The sequence below is a fragment of the Arvicola amphibius genome, chromosome 10 (assembly GCF_903992535.2).
Source record: "Arvicola amphibius chromosome 10, mArvAmp1.2, whole genome shotgun sequence".
Classification (NCBI taxonomy): domain Eukaryota; kingdom Metazoa; phylum Chordata; class Mammalia; order Rodentia; family Cricetidae; genus Arvicola; species Arvicola amphibius.
This window is the reverse complement of record NC_052056.1, coordinates 120,873,976-120,894,120: the sequence shown is the minus strand read 5'-3', so window position 1 is coordinate 120,894,120 and position 20,145 is coordinate 120,873,976. Positions and strand designations below refer to the sequence as shown.

General features: G+C 53.6%; 1 protein-coding gene across 1 annotated transcript in view; it reads left to right on the top strand.

Moving 5' to 3' along the window:
- The window catches only part of Fam222a (family with sequence similarity 222 member A), a 45,871-nt gene extending 26,536 nt beyond the window's left edge, over positions 1 to 19,335 (top strand). The window contains exons 2-3 of the mRNA XM_038346242.1: positions 218 to 345; positions 16,879 to 19,335. Of these exons, the coding sequence (XP_038202170.1) occupies positions 264 to 345; positions 16,879 to 18,155 (1,359 nt within the window). The 5' untranslated portion in view covers positions 218 to 263 and the 3' untranslated portion in view covers positions 18,156 to 19,335. The remainder of the gene's footprint in view (positions 1 to 217; positions 346 to 16,878) is intronic.
- The last annotated feature ends 810 nt before the right edge of the window (positions 19,336 to 20,145 follow it).

Here is a 20,145-nt window from a genome sequence, read left to right as displayed (position 1 = left end):
GAAGGAGATAGAATGTCTGTCTGTTCTGAACATCTGGCCCGAGGTACACATGGTGGCACCCCCCGATCCAGCAGCTGGGGAACATATGCTGTAGGCTAGCCTGGACTACAGAAGAGAGAGGTCTAAAAACAACGGTCTCTGATGTTGGGGTGCTGGGGAGGGTGGGAGGTTGCTTGGAGCAGCTCTTGGTGACCAGTGTCTCGTCTCCCTCTTCCAGGAACCCTGCTGCAGAACGTGCCCCACCTGGGGCTCCCAGCTCAGTCATGCTGGCCTGCCTGCAGAGGACTCAGGACCCACCCAGCCAACACTTGGCCTGCCCCAGCAAGAGCCTTGAGCTTCGCAAGTGTGAGTGAGACCCTTCCCCTGCCTCCTGTTCCCTCCTCTGTGCACTCTGATTCCTGGGACTTGGTTTCTGCTCCTCAGGTCAGAGTGGGCCATGCTGGGGTGTCCAGCGTGACCCCTGCTGGGGTGTTCATGCAGAACCTCTACCCTGAGATACCTTGGGAGGCCTGGGCTCATCCCCCAGGGAGACACCCACCACATGCCTCCACGTCAGAGTTCTGGACGTGACCCCAGCACTCAGGAGGGAGGCCAGACTGGACTGCATACTTCATGACAGAAAGTAGAGATGGGACATGGGTCTCCAGTGAGGCGCAACATGGCCTCTGCCCTGCAGCCTGGAAGCAGCTGTCTACACGACACTGTTGCTGCTGCTTCAACTATTTGTTTACCCTGAAAGCAGAATTCTTGTCCGTCGTTCCTAAGGATGGAAGGAGAGACCGGAGCCCCACCCCTCAGAGGCAGCTGGTGTCCACTTCCTGTGTGCCCTCAGATGTTTTATGTGCTTTGGCAAATGCTTGCGGTCCAGCACCTCACTTGGCCATCCATCCTCCAGGTCACCTGCCAGAGAGCTGCCTCTTTCCGTGTCCCTTTCTCTGGCGAGGATGAGCCATAATTTATTTGGGCAGCCCTCTCTTTAAACTGTCCACAGCTTGTTGATCTGAGAAGCGATGGTGGCAATAAACCCGGTGTTGTCACCAGGTGTGAATGCAGCGTGGGGAAACTTCTGGAAGAGGAGATACGGCGTCAGGGCTTGTTTTAGACCCTTCATCATTCTGGTGGGTGTGGTCTGGCAGCCTTAAGGGTTACACCCTGGGACAGTGTGCAGCCATGTAAAGGACCACTTCCCCACATGGTCGTGGCCACCAGGACAGGCTCTGGCCCCTGGGCAGTGGGTTTACTGTGTAGTTTTCATTTCAGATAACACAAATTCAGTGTCTTTGTATTAGACCTCGCTTTGAACATCCTGTGCGTCTGTTGGGCTGTTTTCTGATGGGGTGCTGGTTTTTGTCCATCTTTGTTACCTGTGGGAGCCATTGTATGTGACATGTGAACAGCATGTCTCCCCTGGTTTGTCTTTTGTCTTAGATTCTACCCCAGTTCACCAGAGCTCCTCTTTGTGGCTTTGGGTTTAAGTCAGACTTAGGAGACCCTTCCCCAGACTACTTTCTAAAGGGAAACCATCTCCCCAAACTTCCTTCCACTCTCTTGTTTAAAAGAAGATGACTTCCCTGATTGAAAAGGGTTCTCTCTTTTTACAGTATTAGAAAGATTTCCCCAGCATTCAGGAGGCAGAGGCAGGCAGATCTGAGTTCAAGGCCAGCCTGGTCTTCATAGTGAGTTCCAGAACAGCAGGGCTATGTAGAGAAACCTTGTATCAAAAAAACTAAAACAAATTGTTTTGTAATTTTACTGGTTTAAAGTGTGAGGTTGAGATCTAGTGTGATCAGAATCAGGCAGGTACTGGTCTCTTTCCTTTCTGTTTGGCGACTCTGGGGACTGAACCAGGTCCTCATTCATACTAAGCAACATCTCTTGCCACTGATCTGGCTAGGTCCACCAGGCTCATCCGTATTTATCCACCCCACCCCATTTTGTTTTCATTCTTTTCGTTGTTGTTGTTTTGAGGCAAGGCCTTGTGTAGCCCAGGCTAGCCTTGAGCTCACCATGTAACCAAAGATGACTTTGACCTCCTGATGCCAGGACAGGGTCACACTACCACAGCCGGCTGCTCTCGTTGCTGAGGGTTGGAAACTGGTGAGTTTACTGAGCCAGCAGTGATCTCTGGGCAGACTCACAGCTGATTAGCATCAGCAGTCACACAGCCTCAGACCCAGCGACAGCTGCCGCCTCCCTCCGCCCCTTCTCCACGGAGAAGTTCAGCTCCACGGAGAAGTTCTGTCACAACTGACTTTCGCGCCGTGCATGCTCTTTTGTGGTTGTTTTTTTCTGTAATTACATTTATTTATTTTATGTGTGAGCACATACACACGTGTCGCCAGGCACATGGGGAGGTCAGAGGATGGTTTGTGGGAATCACTTATCTCCTTCCATCGTGTGGGTCCCCAAAATCAAACTCAGGGCCCTTGGGCTTGGTAGCCAGCCGTTTAACCTGCTGAGCCAGGGGGCTGGCCCGGTGTGGCTGGTTCTCCAAGGTCAGCCACTTCGCAGCACTGGTAACACGGATAGCTTCATACTCCTTAGTAACCCACTCCAGATTTCCATGGTATCCTTGTTTATTTGCCTTCCGACCCGAGGACCCACTTCCTTAAGGGTGGCATTCATGGTGCAACTGCACACCTTGACCGATGGATCCCAGGAGTCACATAACGCTCTTTCCCTCCGAAAACAAGGCATGCCTGTGTGTTCACACTCCTCCCGTGTCCCGAGGCATGCCTTTATGCTCCTCCCACGCCCCGAGGCATGCCTGCGTGTTCACACTCCTCCTGTGTCCCGAGGCCTGCCTGCGTGTTCACACTCCTCCTGTGTCCCGAGGCCTGCCTGCGTGTTCACACTCCTCCTGTGTCCCGAGGCATACCTGTATGCTCCTCCTGTGTCCCGAGGCATGCCTGTATACTCCTCCTGTGCCCCAAGGCATACCTGTGTGTTCACACTCCTCCTGTGTCCCTGGGAATGTTCTAGCAGCCACTGCCTTTAGCTCCAGCACGCTTGTGGGCCAGTTTGCTTCCGGAGAGGAGAGTGTTTTTTGATGCAGGACTTCCTGCTTAGAGAGGCTGATCCTGTGAACGCTGCTGCCCCCTGCCACCTTGCATCCTGCTGCTAAAAGGACTTTCCAGTTTAATCTCACCCGTTTTACAGTACTCAGTGAAAATGAGAATTTAATGCTTTTTGAGAGCAGCCTTGTACAGTCCAGACTGGCTTCAGACTCGCTGTCTAAGTGAGAATGCATTCATCATGCTGCCTCTCCCTTCAGGGAGCTGGACTTGCAGGTGTGCACCACCGTGCTGGGTTTGGTTGTGTGTGCTTGTTGTTTTAAGACAGAGTCTCACTCACTACATAGCCCTGGCTGGCCTGGAGCCTGCTATGTAGCTCAGGCTAACCTCAACCTCCCCAGTGCTGGGATTAAAGATGTGGGCCCCGGGCCTCCATGTCTGGCTCCTATGTTATCTTTGTTTTGTTGAGCAGGGGGACTGTGTGGCTGTCGTCTCTGGAACGCTGACGATAGTGGTATGTATCATTCCAAATACTGTAGCGTGCAGATAGCTCTGCCAAGGAAATGCCGGCTGCGCAATGAGTGTTTGTTCAAGTTGAGTCGGTCTCCCTTTTATTAAAGGTTTATGATCAAGAACAGGGCTTGGACATTTCCAGATGGCTGTGCAGGTTATGAGCCTGTGAGCAATGATGTCACCTTTGTGTTGAAGGATCCTTGCATTCTGGTTGAACCCCACGTGGTCCATGTGGGGGATCGCTCTCTATAACATACCTTCAGGATGTTATTTTAGGCTTGGATCTGTCATTTAATATTCTTGCTTTAGAGTTTTTCAGCATTCTTGAAGACAGGGTCTTGTCATATAGCCCTAACCTTACTTCCATGCCCCACATCAGAACAATTGGTTTGTTGTTGGCTGTTGCCACCTGCAGCCTTCCCTCACTCCTGTGCTTGGTGACAGTTAAGTGGAATTGTTGTAAAGCTTGCTCTGTTCCAGGGTAAAACTAAGCCAGTGTGTGTGCCTGTGGGGCCAGGCGTGTGAGCCGGTGGGCCCCGTGTGTGTGCCGGTGGGGCCGGCAGCCTTTTAATGCTGTTTGCTCTTTCTTCTCTGGTAATTGTTTTAATTATTTTCCTGCTCCTTGAATGTCTCTGATAAAGAATTTTAAACATAATTTGATCCAGGTTTTTTGATGAGGATACATAGGATTGAGCAAAGCAGTGTGGTGTAATTTGATCTCCCTGACGCCAGATAGTGCTCTTTGTTTTTTGTGCAGCTTCCCGCACAGCTCTAGGGCCAGAGGACCCCAGGTTCCCACGGCTGGCTGCTTCAGCCACCAGCGAGCCTCAGGCATTCCGGTGTTGGGATGCAGTCACTTGTCACCACACTTGTCCTGTGTGGGATCGAAGGATCACAGGCTCTTTGCTGAGCCATCCTCTAGCCTCGTCCCCGTTCTCGATTACATTAGCTAATGATGTGATCTATTGCCGTGCCCCAAAGATCAACCTATAGTATTTATTAGTAATATTACCCTTTCGGGGATTCTAATTCATTGATTTATGCTTTTATCTTTATTAAAATCTTTCTGCTTTTTGAAGTTATTTTTTGAGTTAGAGACTTAAGTTTTTTGATTTTTACTTAACTTTTAAAAATGGCATTTCTCTGTGTGCGTGTGAGAAGCAGTGTGCACCACAGCTGGGGGTGGGGCTCAGAGGACACACACAGGAGTCAGTTCCCTGCTTCTTCCGTGGGGCCCGAGGACTGCACTCAGGACTCAGGTTTGGCAGCAAGTGTCTTTACCCACTGAGCTTGACATTGTATGCTTGACAGCTTGATTTTTATTATTTTTTTTTTTAAAGAAAAAGGCCACAAAGTCTAGACTTGTATTTTGAATTTTACTTTCTAGTTGTTTTAAAGTTTTGATTTCTGACTTTTTTTCTTCATCTTGATTTTCCCAAGCCCTACCTGTCCATCTAAGTAAGATTTGTGTGTGTATATGCGTGCACACGTGTGTGCGCATGTGTGCATGCTATAATCAGAGATGCCTCTAAAAATTAATTGAAGTGTTTTTGTGTCTAGAGGCATATCACCCCCCAAAATACCAGCTCTTTTGTGCAGCGCTTCGTGGTACAAAGTAAGCTTCGGTTTGGTTTTGCTTTGTGTTTCCGATGAGGACTCAGAAGGAGCCTGTCTGGTTCAGGGTTTGATGGGTGCTCTCATTCTCTGTGCACCAGGTAGGATAAGGAGCTACACGCCCTCTGCTAATGAGTTCCAGACAGTTTCTTCTCGTAGACTCCGTAATGATACTGCGGCACTGTTTAATGTGCAGATATTAGTCCTGTAAACCTTCATGGAAAGAAAATCCTTTTAAAAAAAAAAAAGTTGTTTTAACACTTTGGGGCCTGAAGAGATTTTAAGATACTCAGCCTGCTTTTGAGCTCACATTTCTCTTGACACCTTCACCAGTTCTCTGGATTACTGTGTTTCCGTGTGACTCTCCTGCTGTAGAGCTGGACGAAGCTTTGTGATCCTAACACACCGCTCCCCTTTACTACATACGGGGTGTGCCTCCTGCCTTCCTCTGTTGCCCTCCATCACCTCCCTCTGAGCCCAGTGCTCGCCAGTTGGTAAAACTGGATGCTCAGGCACTCCAAGGATCCTTTGTCTCCGCGCCTCCCCTTCAAATACAGCCAGACTTCATATACTGAAGTTAGGTCCTCGTGTTTGTAAGGCAGGTACTTTACAGGCAGAGTTGTGTGTGTCATTTTCCCTGAAGAAGATGACGGAATCAGTGTGTTCTGCGGTTGCTCCTTGGAGCTGACTTCATGTCTGCAACCTCAGCAGCTGCGCATGGCATCTCCTGGTCCTGTCTAGTAAAGACATGAATGTCACTGCGCTGTCACGGGGCCCTCGGTCCCTTCCGGTCCCTTCCGTTGTCAGCAATACCCTCGCTTCGGCCTCTCTGGCGTTATCCCAGTTCCTGCTTCTGTTTCTCGGTGTCCTCAAGAAGTAGGGTCCGCGCACCAGCGTGTTAGCCTTCCACTCCATCTTCTAAAGTTAGCTGGCTTCCAGGGTGCTGCAGGGCAGTCGCGGGCAATCCATAGTCACGATTTCCTACCTTCCAAATGCTCCACGTACCTCTACTTGAGAGGGTTAAAGAAAACGCAACTTAATGCCGCCCTGCGCTCGCCCCACCTCTGCACCTTGTTTTCAAACTTAGACGTCCTCTGTATCCAGTTACTTTACCAAGCTGTCTTGGGGTTGACCTGTTTTCATCCCTTTCCCAGGACTGCGGCCTCTAAGCCAGGCTCCTAGCTTTGTTTCCCTCCTTCCCCTCTGCGCTTGCGCTCTTGTGCGTGCATGCTGCTCTCTCGTTCCCTCTTGCTCTCCCTCTCTCCCCCCCTGCACTTTGAGGCCCGTTCTCTTCTCTTGCACAGTTGCTTCGTGTTCATCTTCCACTGCAGTCTGTCTCTCCTCGAAGCACTGGACTGTCACTGCCATCTCTTCTCTGGTGACAGTCTTCTCTGGGGATGTGGTTTGACATCAACCATGACCTTGCCCGAGCTTTATTCTGATGAGGTCTCACGCTTGTTCAGCGTGGCTTATCTTTGGAGGAAGTGAGTTTGTCCAGCCCAGCCGTCTGCCGGAAGTTCATGGTTCAGGAACGCTGAGGCCGTGTCCTGATGGGACTTTCGCAGTGTCACGGATGCAGCCACTCCCCCTCCATCGCTGCCGGGCTGCAGAGCAGGTGCGGCATGGCTCTGTGATTGTGTTCCTAGTCCTGTGCTCTTTTCAGCCAAGTGTGTTCCCTCCACCTATCCTGTCACTAGAGAGGGACTTAGGCTTTGCATTCGGGGTGTCTCCGGGCCTTGAGGGGTGCATGCTGCTGCTCAGTGAGTGCATTGTGACTTTTCTACGGTTTTTTTTTCACCCCACCTGGTCTTTACAGCATACGTCTTTGTTTGCATCCAGGCCTTAGCAGCCTGTGCATTCGACACAGGGTAATGGTACAGTGAGACACAGCTGAGCATCTGGGACATTTCTAGTCAGTTCAGTTCTTGTAGGAGGGTCTCACTCTCCCAGGATCTGCCGTTGTTGTTAGATAGGGTCTCACCGTGTAGTCCAGGTTGACCATAAACTCCTGGCCATCCTCCTGCCTTTGCCTTCCAAGTGCTGGGATCGTAGGTGTGGGCCACCATGCTGGTTGGGCAGGGACTGGAACAGAAGAGCACAGAAGGCCATCGTGGCCCGCCTCTTCCCACTCTGGTCCTTTCCCGGTCTGTACCTACCCAAGAAGACATGGGGTCTAGCCAAGAGGGAACAAGGAAGGAGACGAGGGAATTATGTTCCAGGCTCTGCTGTCAGACTCGCCCTGATGCCTGGCTGAGACTCCTGCCTTTTTCCTTTAGGTATGGTGTTAGGTGTGAAGCCCTCTCCTCTCTTTGTCCCAAGCAGAACTTAGGATGGAAAGGCTGGCCTGAGCTTTGGGCCATGCTGATTACCACTAAGGTAGGAAGGTCTTGGCCAGGCTATGGGCAGCGTGACCTTGGACAAGCTAATCAGTCTCCTGGGACTTGTGTCCCCATCTATAAAGCAAAGGGACAGAAAGTGGATAGAAAAAAGTCTAGCTCTGGCCACCTGTGATGGGTAGCATCAGAAGATACAGGGGGTGAGGGAGCCAAGTTGAGACCCTGTCCTTTTCCTGTACTAGGGGGATCACAGTAGCCTGACTTAAAGAACTGCGACAAGAGCCAGCTGCCACGTGTGCCCAGAACACACCTAAGGGACCAGAAATGGTCACAGATTACATCTCTAGCAGAAAGTGACCTGAAAAAAAAGAACAGAGTGTGTGTGTCCCCTCCCCTCCCTTAGGCCTAAGAGCTGAGCCTTCCCAACTGGCCACAGTCCTAAGGTCCCAAACCAGACCTGCTCAGCCCCCAGAACCCTGTGTCTCAGCTCTGTAGGCCCCTCACCAGAGTTGTGTTCTAAAATACAGGCTCTGCGGAGTCCCAGGGAGGTAATGTGTAGCTGGTGAGGGAGGGTTCAGGGGACGGGGGGGGGGGGGGGGGGGCTCAGCTATGCTCAAGGGCATTGGGGGGATGGGCAGCTGCACAAGAGCAGTGGGTAGCTTGTGCCGGAACCTTTGCCTCCCCCACCCCCACAGGATTCGAGATGGATGGATGAAGGGGTCAGGTCCTGGCTGGACCCCACACAGACCGTGTGTGTGACTTTAGGGGAATGATTGGACACTATGACAGGGATAAGAAGGAAGGAAACCATCACGGGTGGGCAGCCAATCCGGTCTTTGCCATGACTGAGAAACACTGAAGGGCATGTAACTCAAGAGCGGTAGACTTTCAGCCTCACTGACCCTTCCCTACTGCTGGGCATTCCCTGTGATCTGCCAAGTGGGATCTGCCCCGGTGAGCTTCCAGCCACTGGCATTTCTTTTCTTTCTTCTTCTTTTTTAAAGATTTATTTGTTAAGTATACAATGTACTGCTGGCAAGGAAGGCACCAGGTCTCATTGTGAGCCACCATGTGGTTGCTGGGAATTGAACTCAGGACCTCTGGAAGAGCAGGCAATGCTCTTAACCACTGAGCCATCTCTCCAGCCCCAGCCGCTGGCATTTATTTCTACAGGGGCTGGCAAGTCGGCTCAGCAAGTAAAAGTGCTTGCTTCCCAGCCTGCTGATGGCAGTTCCTGGGGCACATGGGAGAGAACTGGCTCCAGTAAGCTGTCCTCTGACCTCTACGTGGGCTGCCGTCCCTCTGTCAAAAGAAAAAAAAAACTGCTCAGGGCAGGGGGTCCTAGTAGCCAGCAAGACAGCAAAAGAAAATGAACACGTGTCAGGGTCAGACATAGGACATCCGGGAGAAGGCTACTTGAGCAAGAGTGTGACTCTAACAGTGTTCTGCCACAGAGGCTGCCTGACTTTGCATGCCTTTGCGTGCCAACAGCCGCTCTCGACCTTATAGGCCACACAGCCGGATGTGATTTAATATGAAGCGGCAGAACTGTTCTAATAAAGCCTCCCTGGTGGTGGGGCTGGGGAAGATAGCTGCCCTCATGCTCCTACCTTGTACGTGCGGGGGACCCGAGTTCCAGCCCCATGACGTTTTGTTTTGTTTGGAGGCGGGATCTGCCTCTGCCTCTCGGGTGCTGGGGTGTGTGCCTGGGCCCAGCACCCAGACTTTATTAGTCTCCAGTGCTCTGAATCCGTTCCATGCGCTTCTTGGCTGTTGTGTATCTTCTTTGAGGAACTGTCTGTGCATTTCCTGTTTCAACTCCGTTACTTGCCTTTCCCTTGGAGTATCCGGACCCCACGTGTGTTCTGTGGTCCTAGTCCTGCTTCACGGGCATGAGTTGCAGGAATCCTCTCCCGCCATGCAGCTGTCTTCCTCATACTTCCTGACTTCCCTTTGAAGCACCAAACTGTTTTCATTCTGGTGACGTCATGTCCATTGTCAGGTGCTTTTTTTTTTTTTTTTCTTTTTTTTTTTTTTTTTTGGTTTTTCGAGACAGGGTTTCTCTGCAGCTTTTTTAGAGCCTGTCCTGGAACTAGCTCTTGTAGACCAGGCTGGCCTCGAACTCACAGAGATCCGCCTGCCTCTGCCTCCCGAGTGCTGGGATTAAAGGCGTGCGCCACCACCGCCTGGCTTGTCAGGTGCTTTTGTAGGTTCTGTATGACTTGTGCTGTTGTGTTGCCTCCTGTGTTTTCTTCTGAACATCTCTAGTCTTCAGGCCAGTGAGACAGCGCAGTGGGTGGAGGTGCTGTTACCAAGTCTGCAGACCTGAGTTGATGCCCCGGATCCACACAGTGGGAAGAGTTGCCATCCCGTGCCCACGTGGGGCTTGCTCTCCTCCACCACATAGAAATAAAAGGGTTTTGGAACATTTTAGCTTTCTTTGTATGCTTCTGACTACACTCTTGAGTTGATCTTTGCATATGGAAATGGTCCGGCCTCATTATTTTGAATGTAGCTGGTGTTCTCATCACCAGTATCTAGATAGCGAGCTGTCTTCAACGCCAGTCACTGGAAAGGCCACTCTTCCCTACTGAGTGGTTATATGTGAATTCGTACCCTGACCTGCTGGTGCCTCTCTCTCTTTCTGCCTGGTACCCACAGTGGCCTGATTGTTTTAACTCTTCGTTAAGCTTCAGAATTAGAAATTGTTTGGACTTTTCCGGATTCCCGAATTTCAGGAGACGCTTCTTAGTTTCTGCAAGGAGGCCCAGCTGCCGTCCTGAGTCTCTCAGTCTATGAACATGGGATATCTTCCCATTTATTTTATTTCTTTGAACAACGTTTTATTGCTTTCAGATCACTTTGTTCTTCTGTTAAAATTTGTCCCTATTATTTTTGATACTGTTTTAAATGGAATTAAGGGTTGTTTCTGTGTTTTGTTTCTCCCGGTGCTAGGGATAGAACCCCGGGGCCTTACCATACGATAGAACCATACTCAACAACCGCTCTGCCCAAGCTGCACCCTCAGCTCTGGTGCTTATTTTGTTTTCTGAACTGTGAGCAGATGGAAACACAGAACTGGTAGTGGGCAGAGGGCACGAGACCCGGAGAAGGAGGCTTGGCACGCACGGCAAGGACGAGTCAGGTTGACTCTTGTGTGCATGGTGCAGACTAGAGTCACGTATGGACTGAAACAGCCAGGCTGAAGGGCAAGTGAAAAATCGTGAGGGACAGGCAAGTTAGGGTGGGGAAGGATGGAAGTGAGACAGTGGCCACCCCAGAGCTCCAGCCAGCCTGAGGGTGAGGAGGGTGGTGGGGGGGAGGGTGCAGGATGTACCGTAATTAGATCTCGTGGCTTTATCCATGTGCTCACATGTCGGAATGGTCTCCCACTTAATCCTCACACCTTTCCCCAAGAGATAGGACACACACACACACACACACACACATACACACACACACACACCACACACCCCAACCATTAACAGAGCGCGCCTGGAATTATCCAGGGTCTAATCCTCCGTTGACCACCAGGGGTCAGTACCTGCAGCAGATTGGGGTCCCTGGGACAGCCAGCAAGGTGCCAAGCAGCCATCCCCATGACTGCTTGAGTCCTTCCCAATAAAGACCAGAGAACAGCTGCTCTCCCCTGCCCAGTCGTCTCCCCCACCCCCAGCCCGGAGCGCTCTCATTAGGCATTCTGCTGGTGCCACCAGCTAATTAGTGTCACGTTAATTGAGCATTCAGGAGGCTGCCACCTCCAAGGGCATAGTGTCACAGTGAAGGGGAATGCAGATGAAGGGTGGTGCCCTGGGACTTCCTGGTCCCCTGTGGAGGGCAGGGGCTGGACGGAAGAGGATGCTATTACCACTCCCTCACTCCTGTGACAGCGCCATCCTGTACTCAGAAATCTGAGCTTCCCGTGAGTCAGGAGGTGACTGGGCCACCTCAGGGAGCACAGTTCTAAGTGTGCTGCCCCTGAGCCCTGGGCCCTTAAGCCCCGGGCTCCTGAGCAGGCCTGCCCTCTCCTGTCAAGTGAAGCTGGCCCCAGTATAAACCTCCCAAAACAGCCTGAGCCCTGGGCCACCTCAATGATACAGGCCTAGATCCTGCAGGGCATCTGGAGCCCAGGACCAGGAATTCTGGGATGGCGGCTCCCCACTCTCCTTGAAGAGGCATCTCATTGCATGCTTAAGTCCCCTGGAGCCCAGCCTTCTGCCCCATCCTGGTGAGAACACCCGGCGGCCTGAGTCTGTTTAGTCAAGGTAACCCTGACCCAGCTCTACTACTTAGCTCCCCACAGTGGAGCTCCGCCCTCCCCTCCCTGCCCGCCCTGCTGCTGGCAGCAGTGCAGTGAAGCCCTCTCATCTCCCTGAGGCAACATTAAACCCCACTCAGAGGGCTGGTTTTAATTGGCTTAATATACTCGTTAATAACCGCGTCTATTTAACGCACCTGTAAAAGGCCCATAACATTAACTTAATGGCAGCGACAGTTCGCCTGGCACTTCCTGCCAGCCTTTTAAATCTCCAGACAAGCCGTTAATGGGGACTTCCTGGATGGAGATGGATTGGGGGAGAGCTAAGCAGGGAGAGGCAGCCCTGGTCACCCTTACTTGATGCTAACCCTGCATGTCTAACCTTTTCGGAGCACAGGGCCCTCCAGAGCTGTCTCACGAGGGCACAGTGCCTGACCCTGTGTGTGCTGAGGGCCTGTTGACAGGAGAGGAGGCTGCAGAGGGAGGTCTAGGTCAGGTGACCAGAGTTGCCTTGAGCAGTGCATCTTAGTGAAGACTGTTACAGAGGAGCCGAGTGGGGACAGCACACGAGAACTCCAAAAAAATCATTGTCAATGCTGACACGGGCCAGGGACACCAAGGAAGGCCAGTCCTTTGTACCTGCTTCCAAGACCCTCTGGATTCAAGCAGTGGGAATCAACTTAGTACCAGCTTGGGGAGGGGCACCCTGAGGGCACATGTGGCAGATCTGGGACTTAAAAGACCACTGGTATTCAGTTGTCACCTTCACCCCTGCTCAAAGGCACACCCCAGTCAGGTGTCTTATTTCCAGCCAGGCCCACCTATGATCAGCTCGAGATGAACACATCAGTGTATTAATCCGTTAGTGCCCTAAGACCCCATCAGCCCTATAAGTGTGCCACCAGTAAGGGACCAAGCCTTCAACACACGGGCCTTCAGGGGGTTATTTTATACCACAATCATAATGGATGGTCTCTCTCTCTCTGGGGAACCGATCATGTAGAGTACACACCAATGACCACAGTGGCCTGGGGCCTGGATGTTTCCATTTCCAACACCCATCTCTGGGTTGCTGGCCCCACCATTCAGATCCTGTATGACTCCCCCTTCAAAGGCTCTGCATCCAAGCCACAAACCCTCCCAGTCCACCACTCAGTCTGCCGGACCTCACTGTTGATTCCCAGGGCAGTATGTCGTCCCAGGAGTCTTTGCCAAGCGACCACTATACTCATGACAGTGAGAAGCTGCCCTGTGATGTTCCTGGGGGTGGAAGAAGTGTTTAGGGTCTTCTGGACATGAGATACCGGTGTGGCCTCTCCACACAGTTAGGTCCAAGTGGCAGTCATGTGGCCTTTTACCGAGTCACTGTGGGTGGTGGTGAACACCTTAGTCCCAGCACTCGGGAGGCAGAAGCAGGTTGATCTCTGTGAGTTTTGTGAATCTCATTGTAAGTTCCAGGACAGCCAGGGCTACATAGAGAGACCCTGTCACCTCACGAAAGTCACTTAGCAATGTTCCCGCCCACCCATACTACAATCTTCTCAGTATAATGAAGTCATTAATCCAGTTCATATCAAACGAGGGGGACCAGACATGGCTCCTTAGGGAAGATGTGCCCACCACACCTGTCAACCTGCCTCCCTTCTGTTTCTGGGGCTTGTTGCTGCCTATCATCCCATCCAGGGTGCTGGCTCCTTTCCTCCCTGCCTGCATGGTAGGGCCCAGGAAGCAGTGGGTAGGCAGCAGACAGCAGTGGCAGGGGTCCAGAAGGGATAGGCTCAAGTGTCTGCTGTGTCCTATGGGAGTGGAGCCCAGCTGTGCACAAACCATTAGAGGGAGCCCTGAGTCTGGTGGCCAGCTGCAGTCAGTGCCATGGTCCCTTCAGTAATGACAGCTGCCACTGAGATTCCTCAGACTAACTGGAACAGGGGTAGGGCAGGCTGGGTGGCTGTGTGGCTGCTGGGCTTTTCCATGGGGCCATGCAGCCTCTACCTTACCCTCCCCCTAAGGAGCCTGCTGACACTCAGCTCTCCAGCCTCTCCATGAGGACCTTTCCCTATTCCCATTGTCCTGCCTTTACCAGACCCTGAGATGGTGTGAGCACTTGTGGCGGGGACTTTGCAACCTGGGTCCAGGAGCCAAGTAGCCGAGGTCCCAAGCCAGGTCCGCTGCAGAACAAGCTGTGCTGTGAAGCTCTCCAGGATAGCCAGAAAAAGGGTCTTTTAGGGACCAAGGCTTAGGGCGGGGATACCATCTCAAAGGTGTATGTGGGGCCCATGATTAAACCGGCCCTGTGATGGAAAACCCCAGCAGCCTCGTCACCATGCCCAGGAAGAGGCTCACCAACACCAGCCTGAGCAGCCGGGGGTGATGGCTAGTGAGGGTGGTGGCCCTCAGCCATCAGACATACCCAGCCCTGGTGGGTGCTACCTGGGGTGGGGTGACAGTGACCCAGAAGATAGACCGGTCTAGCTCTGCCCTTGGATGATTGTGACCTCTGACCTCTTAACCTACAAAATGGAGACCGGTGTGTCATCTTATTTTGGGTCAGTTGACAACACTGTGTGGCAGATGGGACGTGGAAACCCAAGAGCCACTTGGCTGAGTGTCTACTCAGGGTCCCTCAGGAGGCTCAGCTGGGACTGAACAAGACTCCCATGGCCAAGGCCTCTATTCATCCCCTAGGCCTCTCCAAAGGTCCCCGTGTGACTGGGTGTCATGGGAGAACCATGTTTCCTTCCAAAGGGTCTTGCTGATTATACAGTTCAGCCCTGCCTGCTGTGGGACCCGGGGACGGCAGAGGCTAGAGTACCAGGTGGTCAGAATGACTAGGGAGCCAGGACTCTAGGCTGGCTGCCACATGTCATACTCCTGTGTACGTCACAGGGATGCCATCCCTGCACACGCACACGCATGCACACACACACACACACGCACGCACATGCACACGCACACACACATGCACGCACCACTCAGAAAATGGTGGGTGCAGAGCCTGTACCTGGCCAGCGCTGCCCGCGAGCCTTCGCCTCCAGACACCACTGCTTGCGGGAAGCCCGCTGGCCAGATGGGGGCCAGGTGCGCCCTCTTTTGGTGAGAAGACCAAGGAAGCAGGCATTTCCTCCCTTTTCTTAAGGTTTTGAACACCTAATTTATTCCATCCATTAGATAGATTTTGTAGATTTAATCATTTTCACAGTTGGTGGCTCATTGGATACTCAAGATAAACTCGGAATGAAAGCGTACTGCAGAGGACAAATGAGTTCTCACAGCACAGTGGCAGACACTTGCCTGGGAAGAGTTTAAGGGGAACACAAATACACACGGCCATCATTTTCTTCCTCTCTCGGCAGCTGCTTTTGCTGAGTCTGGTAGGTTTCCACAGCTAATTTCACCAGTTTTGTTCATCTGTAAAATTGCATAAAAGTGACATTTTTTGTGCTCATTATAGCAACTGCTGATTTATGGCTGGCAAATGAAGAGCGGGTCCCTTTTCTGCGGGACTCTCAGAGCGGTGCTAAGTGCCCATGAAATTGCTTGTATAATGTAGTTTAAATCCAGTCGCAGAGAAAGATTCCTCCGTTGGCCAAAGTGGCATTTCCATTCTCCACACCAAGTTTATTTTAGGCTACTTCGGAGCTGGGGAGGCCCAGGGCAGGGTCCGGGTGTACTTACCTTCTGGGCCCAGGTTAGGCCAGCGGATTGAGAGGTAGAGGAACGCAAAACCCTGTTCCACGTTGTCACTGCCACCTCCTGCCATGCTGCACCTGGGCCTTGCCGGCCCGTGGCTGGGTGGATCGTGCTTACTCTGTCCTGTGTGTTGTGGGCTGAGGCAGCCACCAGGTCCAACCCACTGGAAGCCACAAGTATGACCAGCATCTGTCTCCAACTGTTTGGCGTGCCCATTATGGTGAGAAGCCGCCCTGATGTGCCCAGGCCCTGCCTCAGCTGGCCTGACCTCTCCCAGCTGCTCCTGGCAGTTGTGTCTGGGAAGGCTGACCTAGTCACCACCCTGCCTGACACAGAGAACCATCATCCAGACTAATATTGGACCAAGGCCATTCAGGTTAGGCTCTGGGGGGACAGATAGGAAGCCTCCAACTGAAAGGACCTCATGGGTGTGTCCCTCTCTGGTAAGACTCTGCCCTGGGCCAGACTTGGTCTCCTCCAGCACCGCCTACTACACATGGACCTGCTGAGTCCTCACAGCCCCCCTCAGAGGCAGCCTTAGGAGCAACATCTGTATAGATGAGGAAAGGAAGGCTTAGCATGGTGAAGCCCTTACCTAAGTCAAGTCCCCTTTCATCCACCGTGTGACCCATGCGCTGGGCCCCTCAGCACTGCCGAGGTCACCCTGTGACTGGCACCATTATTGTTCCCATTCCACACGTGGGAAAACTGAAGTTGCCCAAGCAGCTTGTCTAGGGCTACACAGCCAGGGCTCCACCCAAACCCTGCCAGCGCCAGTACAGGTCTTCCTGTGTGCCTCCCTGTGCCCCTGCCTGAGAGGAAGCTCTGGGCTGTGCTCTGGTTTACTGGAATGGCTCAGGATGCCAGCAGGGGTCTGTGAACCAGCAACTCACCTCCCCCCTGGTAGGGCCAGTTGTGACCACCTATAGTGGGTAAGTCTCACAATCTAGAATGTCATACACAGCATTAACAGGCCAGCCACTGTGAGTACCCGGTATCCGCTTCATCTCACCCAGCCTGGAATGCCAGCACAGCTAGTCCGTGCTGCCAGAAGTGGGGGTGGGGCTGGGGCTGGGGTTGGGGATGCTTGGTCGGTAGGGTAACTTGCCTAGGAGGCCCTGGGTTCTGTCTCAGGTGCTGCATAACAGGGCACACAGCTGTGACCCTAGCTCTTAGGAGGGAGAGGAAAGTCCAGAGTCATTCTTGTATATGCATCAAGTTTGAGGCCAACCTGAACACACCCAGGACCCTATCTCAAAGAGGAAAAATGTGGCAAGCTCTATTTAAACTTTGTACGTGTGTGCGGTTTCCTCTGTGAACTTCATGCTTTGGTTCAAAAGTTGGAAGTGTGGAACCAACAGAGGAAAAACCAGTGAGGGAAGGGGAACTGGGCAGGGACTGAGGGATTGTGGCTACCAGCCTGACACTCACTTGTGCCTCTGTCTCCCTGCAGGCGAGTCAGTGGCCAGCTCTATGCATTCCGCCCGCTACCCAAGCCCAGCCGAGCTGGATGCCTATGCCGAGAAGGTGGCCAACAGCCCCCTGTCCATCAAGATCTTCCCCACCAACATCCGGGTGCCGCAGCACAAGCACCTGAGCCGCACGGTCAACGGCTATGACACCAGCGGCCAGCGCTACAGTCCCTACCCTCAGCACAGCACCGGCTACCAGGGCCTGCTGGCCATTGTCAAGGCTGCAGTCGTCTCCTCTAGTTCGGCTGTGCCCGCTGGGCACACCAAAAGTGTGCTTAAGAGCGTGGAGGGCAAGCGGACTAAACTGTCACCGGCCACTGTGCAAGTGGGCATCGCACCCTACCCGGTGCCCAGCACTCTGGGGCCTTTGGCTTACCCGAAGCCACCCGAGGCACCTGCCCCACCGCCCAGCCTACCTGCAGCCGCTACTGCCACCTCTGTGATCCCTCTGCCGGGCCGGGGCCTGCCCCTGCCACCTTCCAATCTGCCCTCCATCCATAGCATCCTCTACCAGCTCAACCAACAGTGCCAGGCCCCAGGCGCTGCCCCAGGCGCCTGTCAGGGTGTGGCTGTGCCCCACCCCAGTCCAGCTAAGCATGGCCCGATGCCCAGCTTTCCTAGCATGGCTTACTCAGCCACAGCAGGTCTGCCAGACTGCCGGAAAGGCGCAGAACTGAGCCAGGGAGCCACACCAGCCCTGACACTGGCCGGGGCCACCAAACCTGCAGGGTATGCAGAAGGTGGCCTGGATTACCTGCTATGGCCGCAGAAGCCACCCCCACCCCCACCCCAGCCACTCCGAGCCTACAGTAGCAGCACCGTAGCCAGCAAGTCTCCTGAGACTTGTGGCGGGCGGGCATTCGAGAGGGCCAATGGGTCGCCCCACAACTGCGGTGTGGGGCTGCCCACCGGCTTCACCGTGGGCCAGTACTTTGCTGCCCCTTGGAACAGTGTTCTGGTGACACCTACTAGCGACTGCTACAATCCAGCAGCAGCTGCGGTAGCGACAGAGCTGGGGCCAGGAGCTGCCAGGGAGCTAACGGGGCCTCCTGCAGACGCACTCTCGGGCCTGGCCAGCAAGAGCGTGTGCAACACAGCGGTCCTGAGCAGCAGCCTGCAGTCGCTGGAGTATCTCATCAATGACATCCGGCCACCCTGCATCAAGGAGCAGATGCTCGGCAAGGGCTATGAGACAGTGGCCGTGCCCCGGCTGCTGGACCACCAGCATGCCCACATCCGCTTACCCGTCTACAGATAAAGTCTGCTCTGCGAGCACATGGACCGATGGACCGATGGACAAGGTGCTGAGGGTTGGCAGGCCACAGCACAGGGCAGGATGCTAGCAGGCCGTCCCGCCTGCCCTGTGGCCGTGTGTCCACAGGGAAGCCGGGCTGGTTCGCCCTGCACTGCGGTGGGCAGGCAGGTTGACCTCACTCACCAGGGCTTTCTACCCCCAACTTGCTGCCCTAGGGAGCAGGGAGGGTCCAGGGCTGCCTGCAAGGCCCATCCTTCCTCCATCGAAGCAGGGAAAGAGGACCTTCTGCAGACAGGAAGTTCCTTCTGGAGCTCCAGCAGAGGCACTCAGACCAGGGGTGCTCCAGTCAGCATGAGCCACACACACTGGGTCTTTACCCATAGTCCCCTAGTCTCTCAGAAAAGGAGCAGAAAGGATTCTAGAAAGTCCCTGGGTCCAAAGTGCACCCCCCAACTACTCTAGGTGAAGACCACTCTGACTCCAGACTCCTAGAGGCCTCAGGACTACCAGCCCCCTGTTCCTCCTGACTCCCCTCCCCGTCCTTCCTAATAGGAATCACACCCTACCCTACTCCCTCCACCCTGGTCCAGCCTCTTCTCTGTTCCCTCCACTACACCGCATAGGGCTGCCAGGAACAGCTGGTGCATTGCACAAGGGCGCCGTGCCCAAAGGAGACTCCACTCACACCCTAGACGTGTGTATCTGTTACAGTTGCCTGCATTCTGAGGAAGGGACACCATTTCCCTACCCGCACAGAGATGTCACGGGCTAGCGAGGGGCCTGTAAATTCAGACTCCATTCACGTGGACCATCTTGCCTTCAAGTGTGGGGTCTCCCAGGAGCTAGTGAGAGGGTGACCCTACTGGCTATAACTGGAATACCCCATCCAGCTCCTCTGCACACCTCCCCCAGGCCTGACCTGCACTGCTGTGGGGAGGGGTGGCATAGATAAGCCCAAGAAGTCAAGGCCTGCAATCCCTGGGTCCCAGCCCAGCCCCAGGCGCTCACTCCGGAAGCGGTACCGTATCTCTCCAAGGCCTGTCCGAGCACTAAGTGCATTTACAAATCTCTGAGAATGTTTTTTTTTATACTAAAATTGACCATTATATTCTACTGTGAGAAGTGCAGGCTGCACTATGTTGTTTTAAAAACGAAGAGAAAGAGAAAAAAACGAGAAAACAGATGGTGTCTCCGCTGTGTGCTGTGAAGATGTTTCCACTCTCGCTGGCTCCCTCCCTCGGGGATCCACGGGAGGGCGCCCCAGGGAGCCTGGCGGGGAGGGGGGGGAGGGTTGGCATGCACGGTGCTCTATGCCCAAGTTATTACGTAGCTCTTCAAGCTGGGCGCTACCCCATGTCTTATGTCACCTTTGGTGGCCAGTGGTCCACCCACAGAAGCAAAATCAAAATCAAAACTGAGCTCCGGTAGCTCTCTAGTGCTGGGGTGGCTCCGAATCCCCCATCTTAAGCCCCTCCCAGCTCCTGTCTGCATCCTCCCAGCTTAAATGGTGGCAGAATACCTGGAGACAGGCTTGCCATCATTCTGGCCAGCCCAGATAACACTGAGCCAGACACATGTCACTGGGAGGTCATTCACCAGGGACCAACTGAACCTTGCCAGAGACTCATCCTTGGGAGGTGGGAGGTCTCCTGCCTGAGTTTACAGTGCCATGGGCCTGGTGCCCACACAAAAAGATGAGACCTGTCCCACGGTGGGAGTGGGGAGTAGAATCTAAGTTCAGAGCACCCAGCAGGATTGGGGCCGGGAAGAGGGGTCCAATCCCACAGCATGAGGGTTTCAACTGTGCCCATGTTTGATCCCAGTCAGGTAATCTATGCCAAGAAAAATTGGGACATCCAGTCTGGGGCAGCCCTCCTGCCCCACATGGAGCTCTGGCCAGTGTGTGGGGCTTAGGGCAGAGGTAGGAACGTCCCAAGTCAGCCAGACCCTCAGCTGGGGCCGCAGTCTCCTGAAACCTTCCAGTAACCCAGAG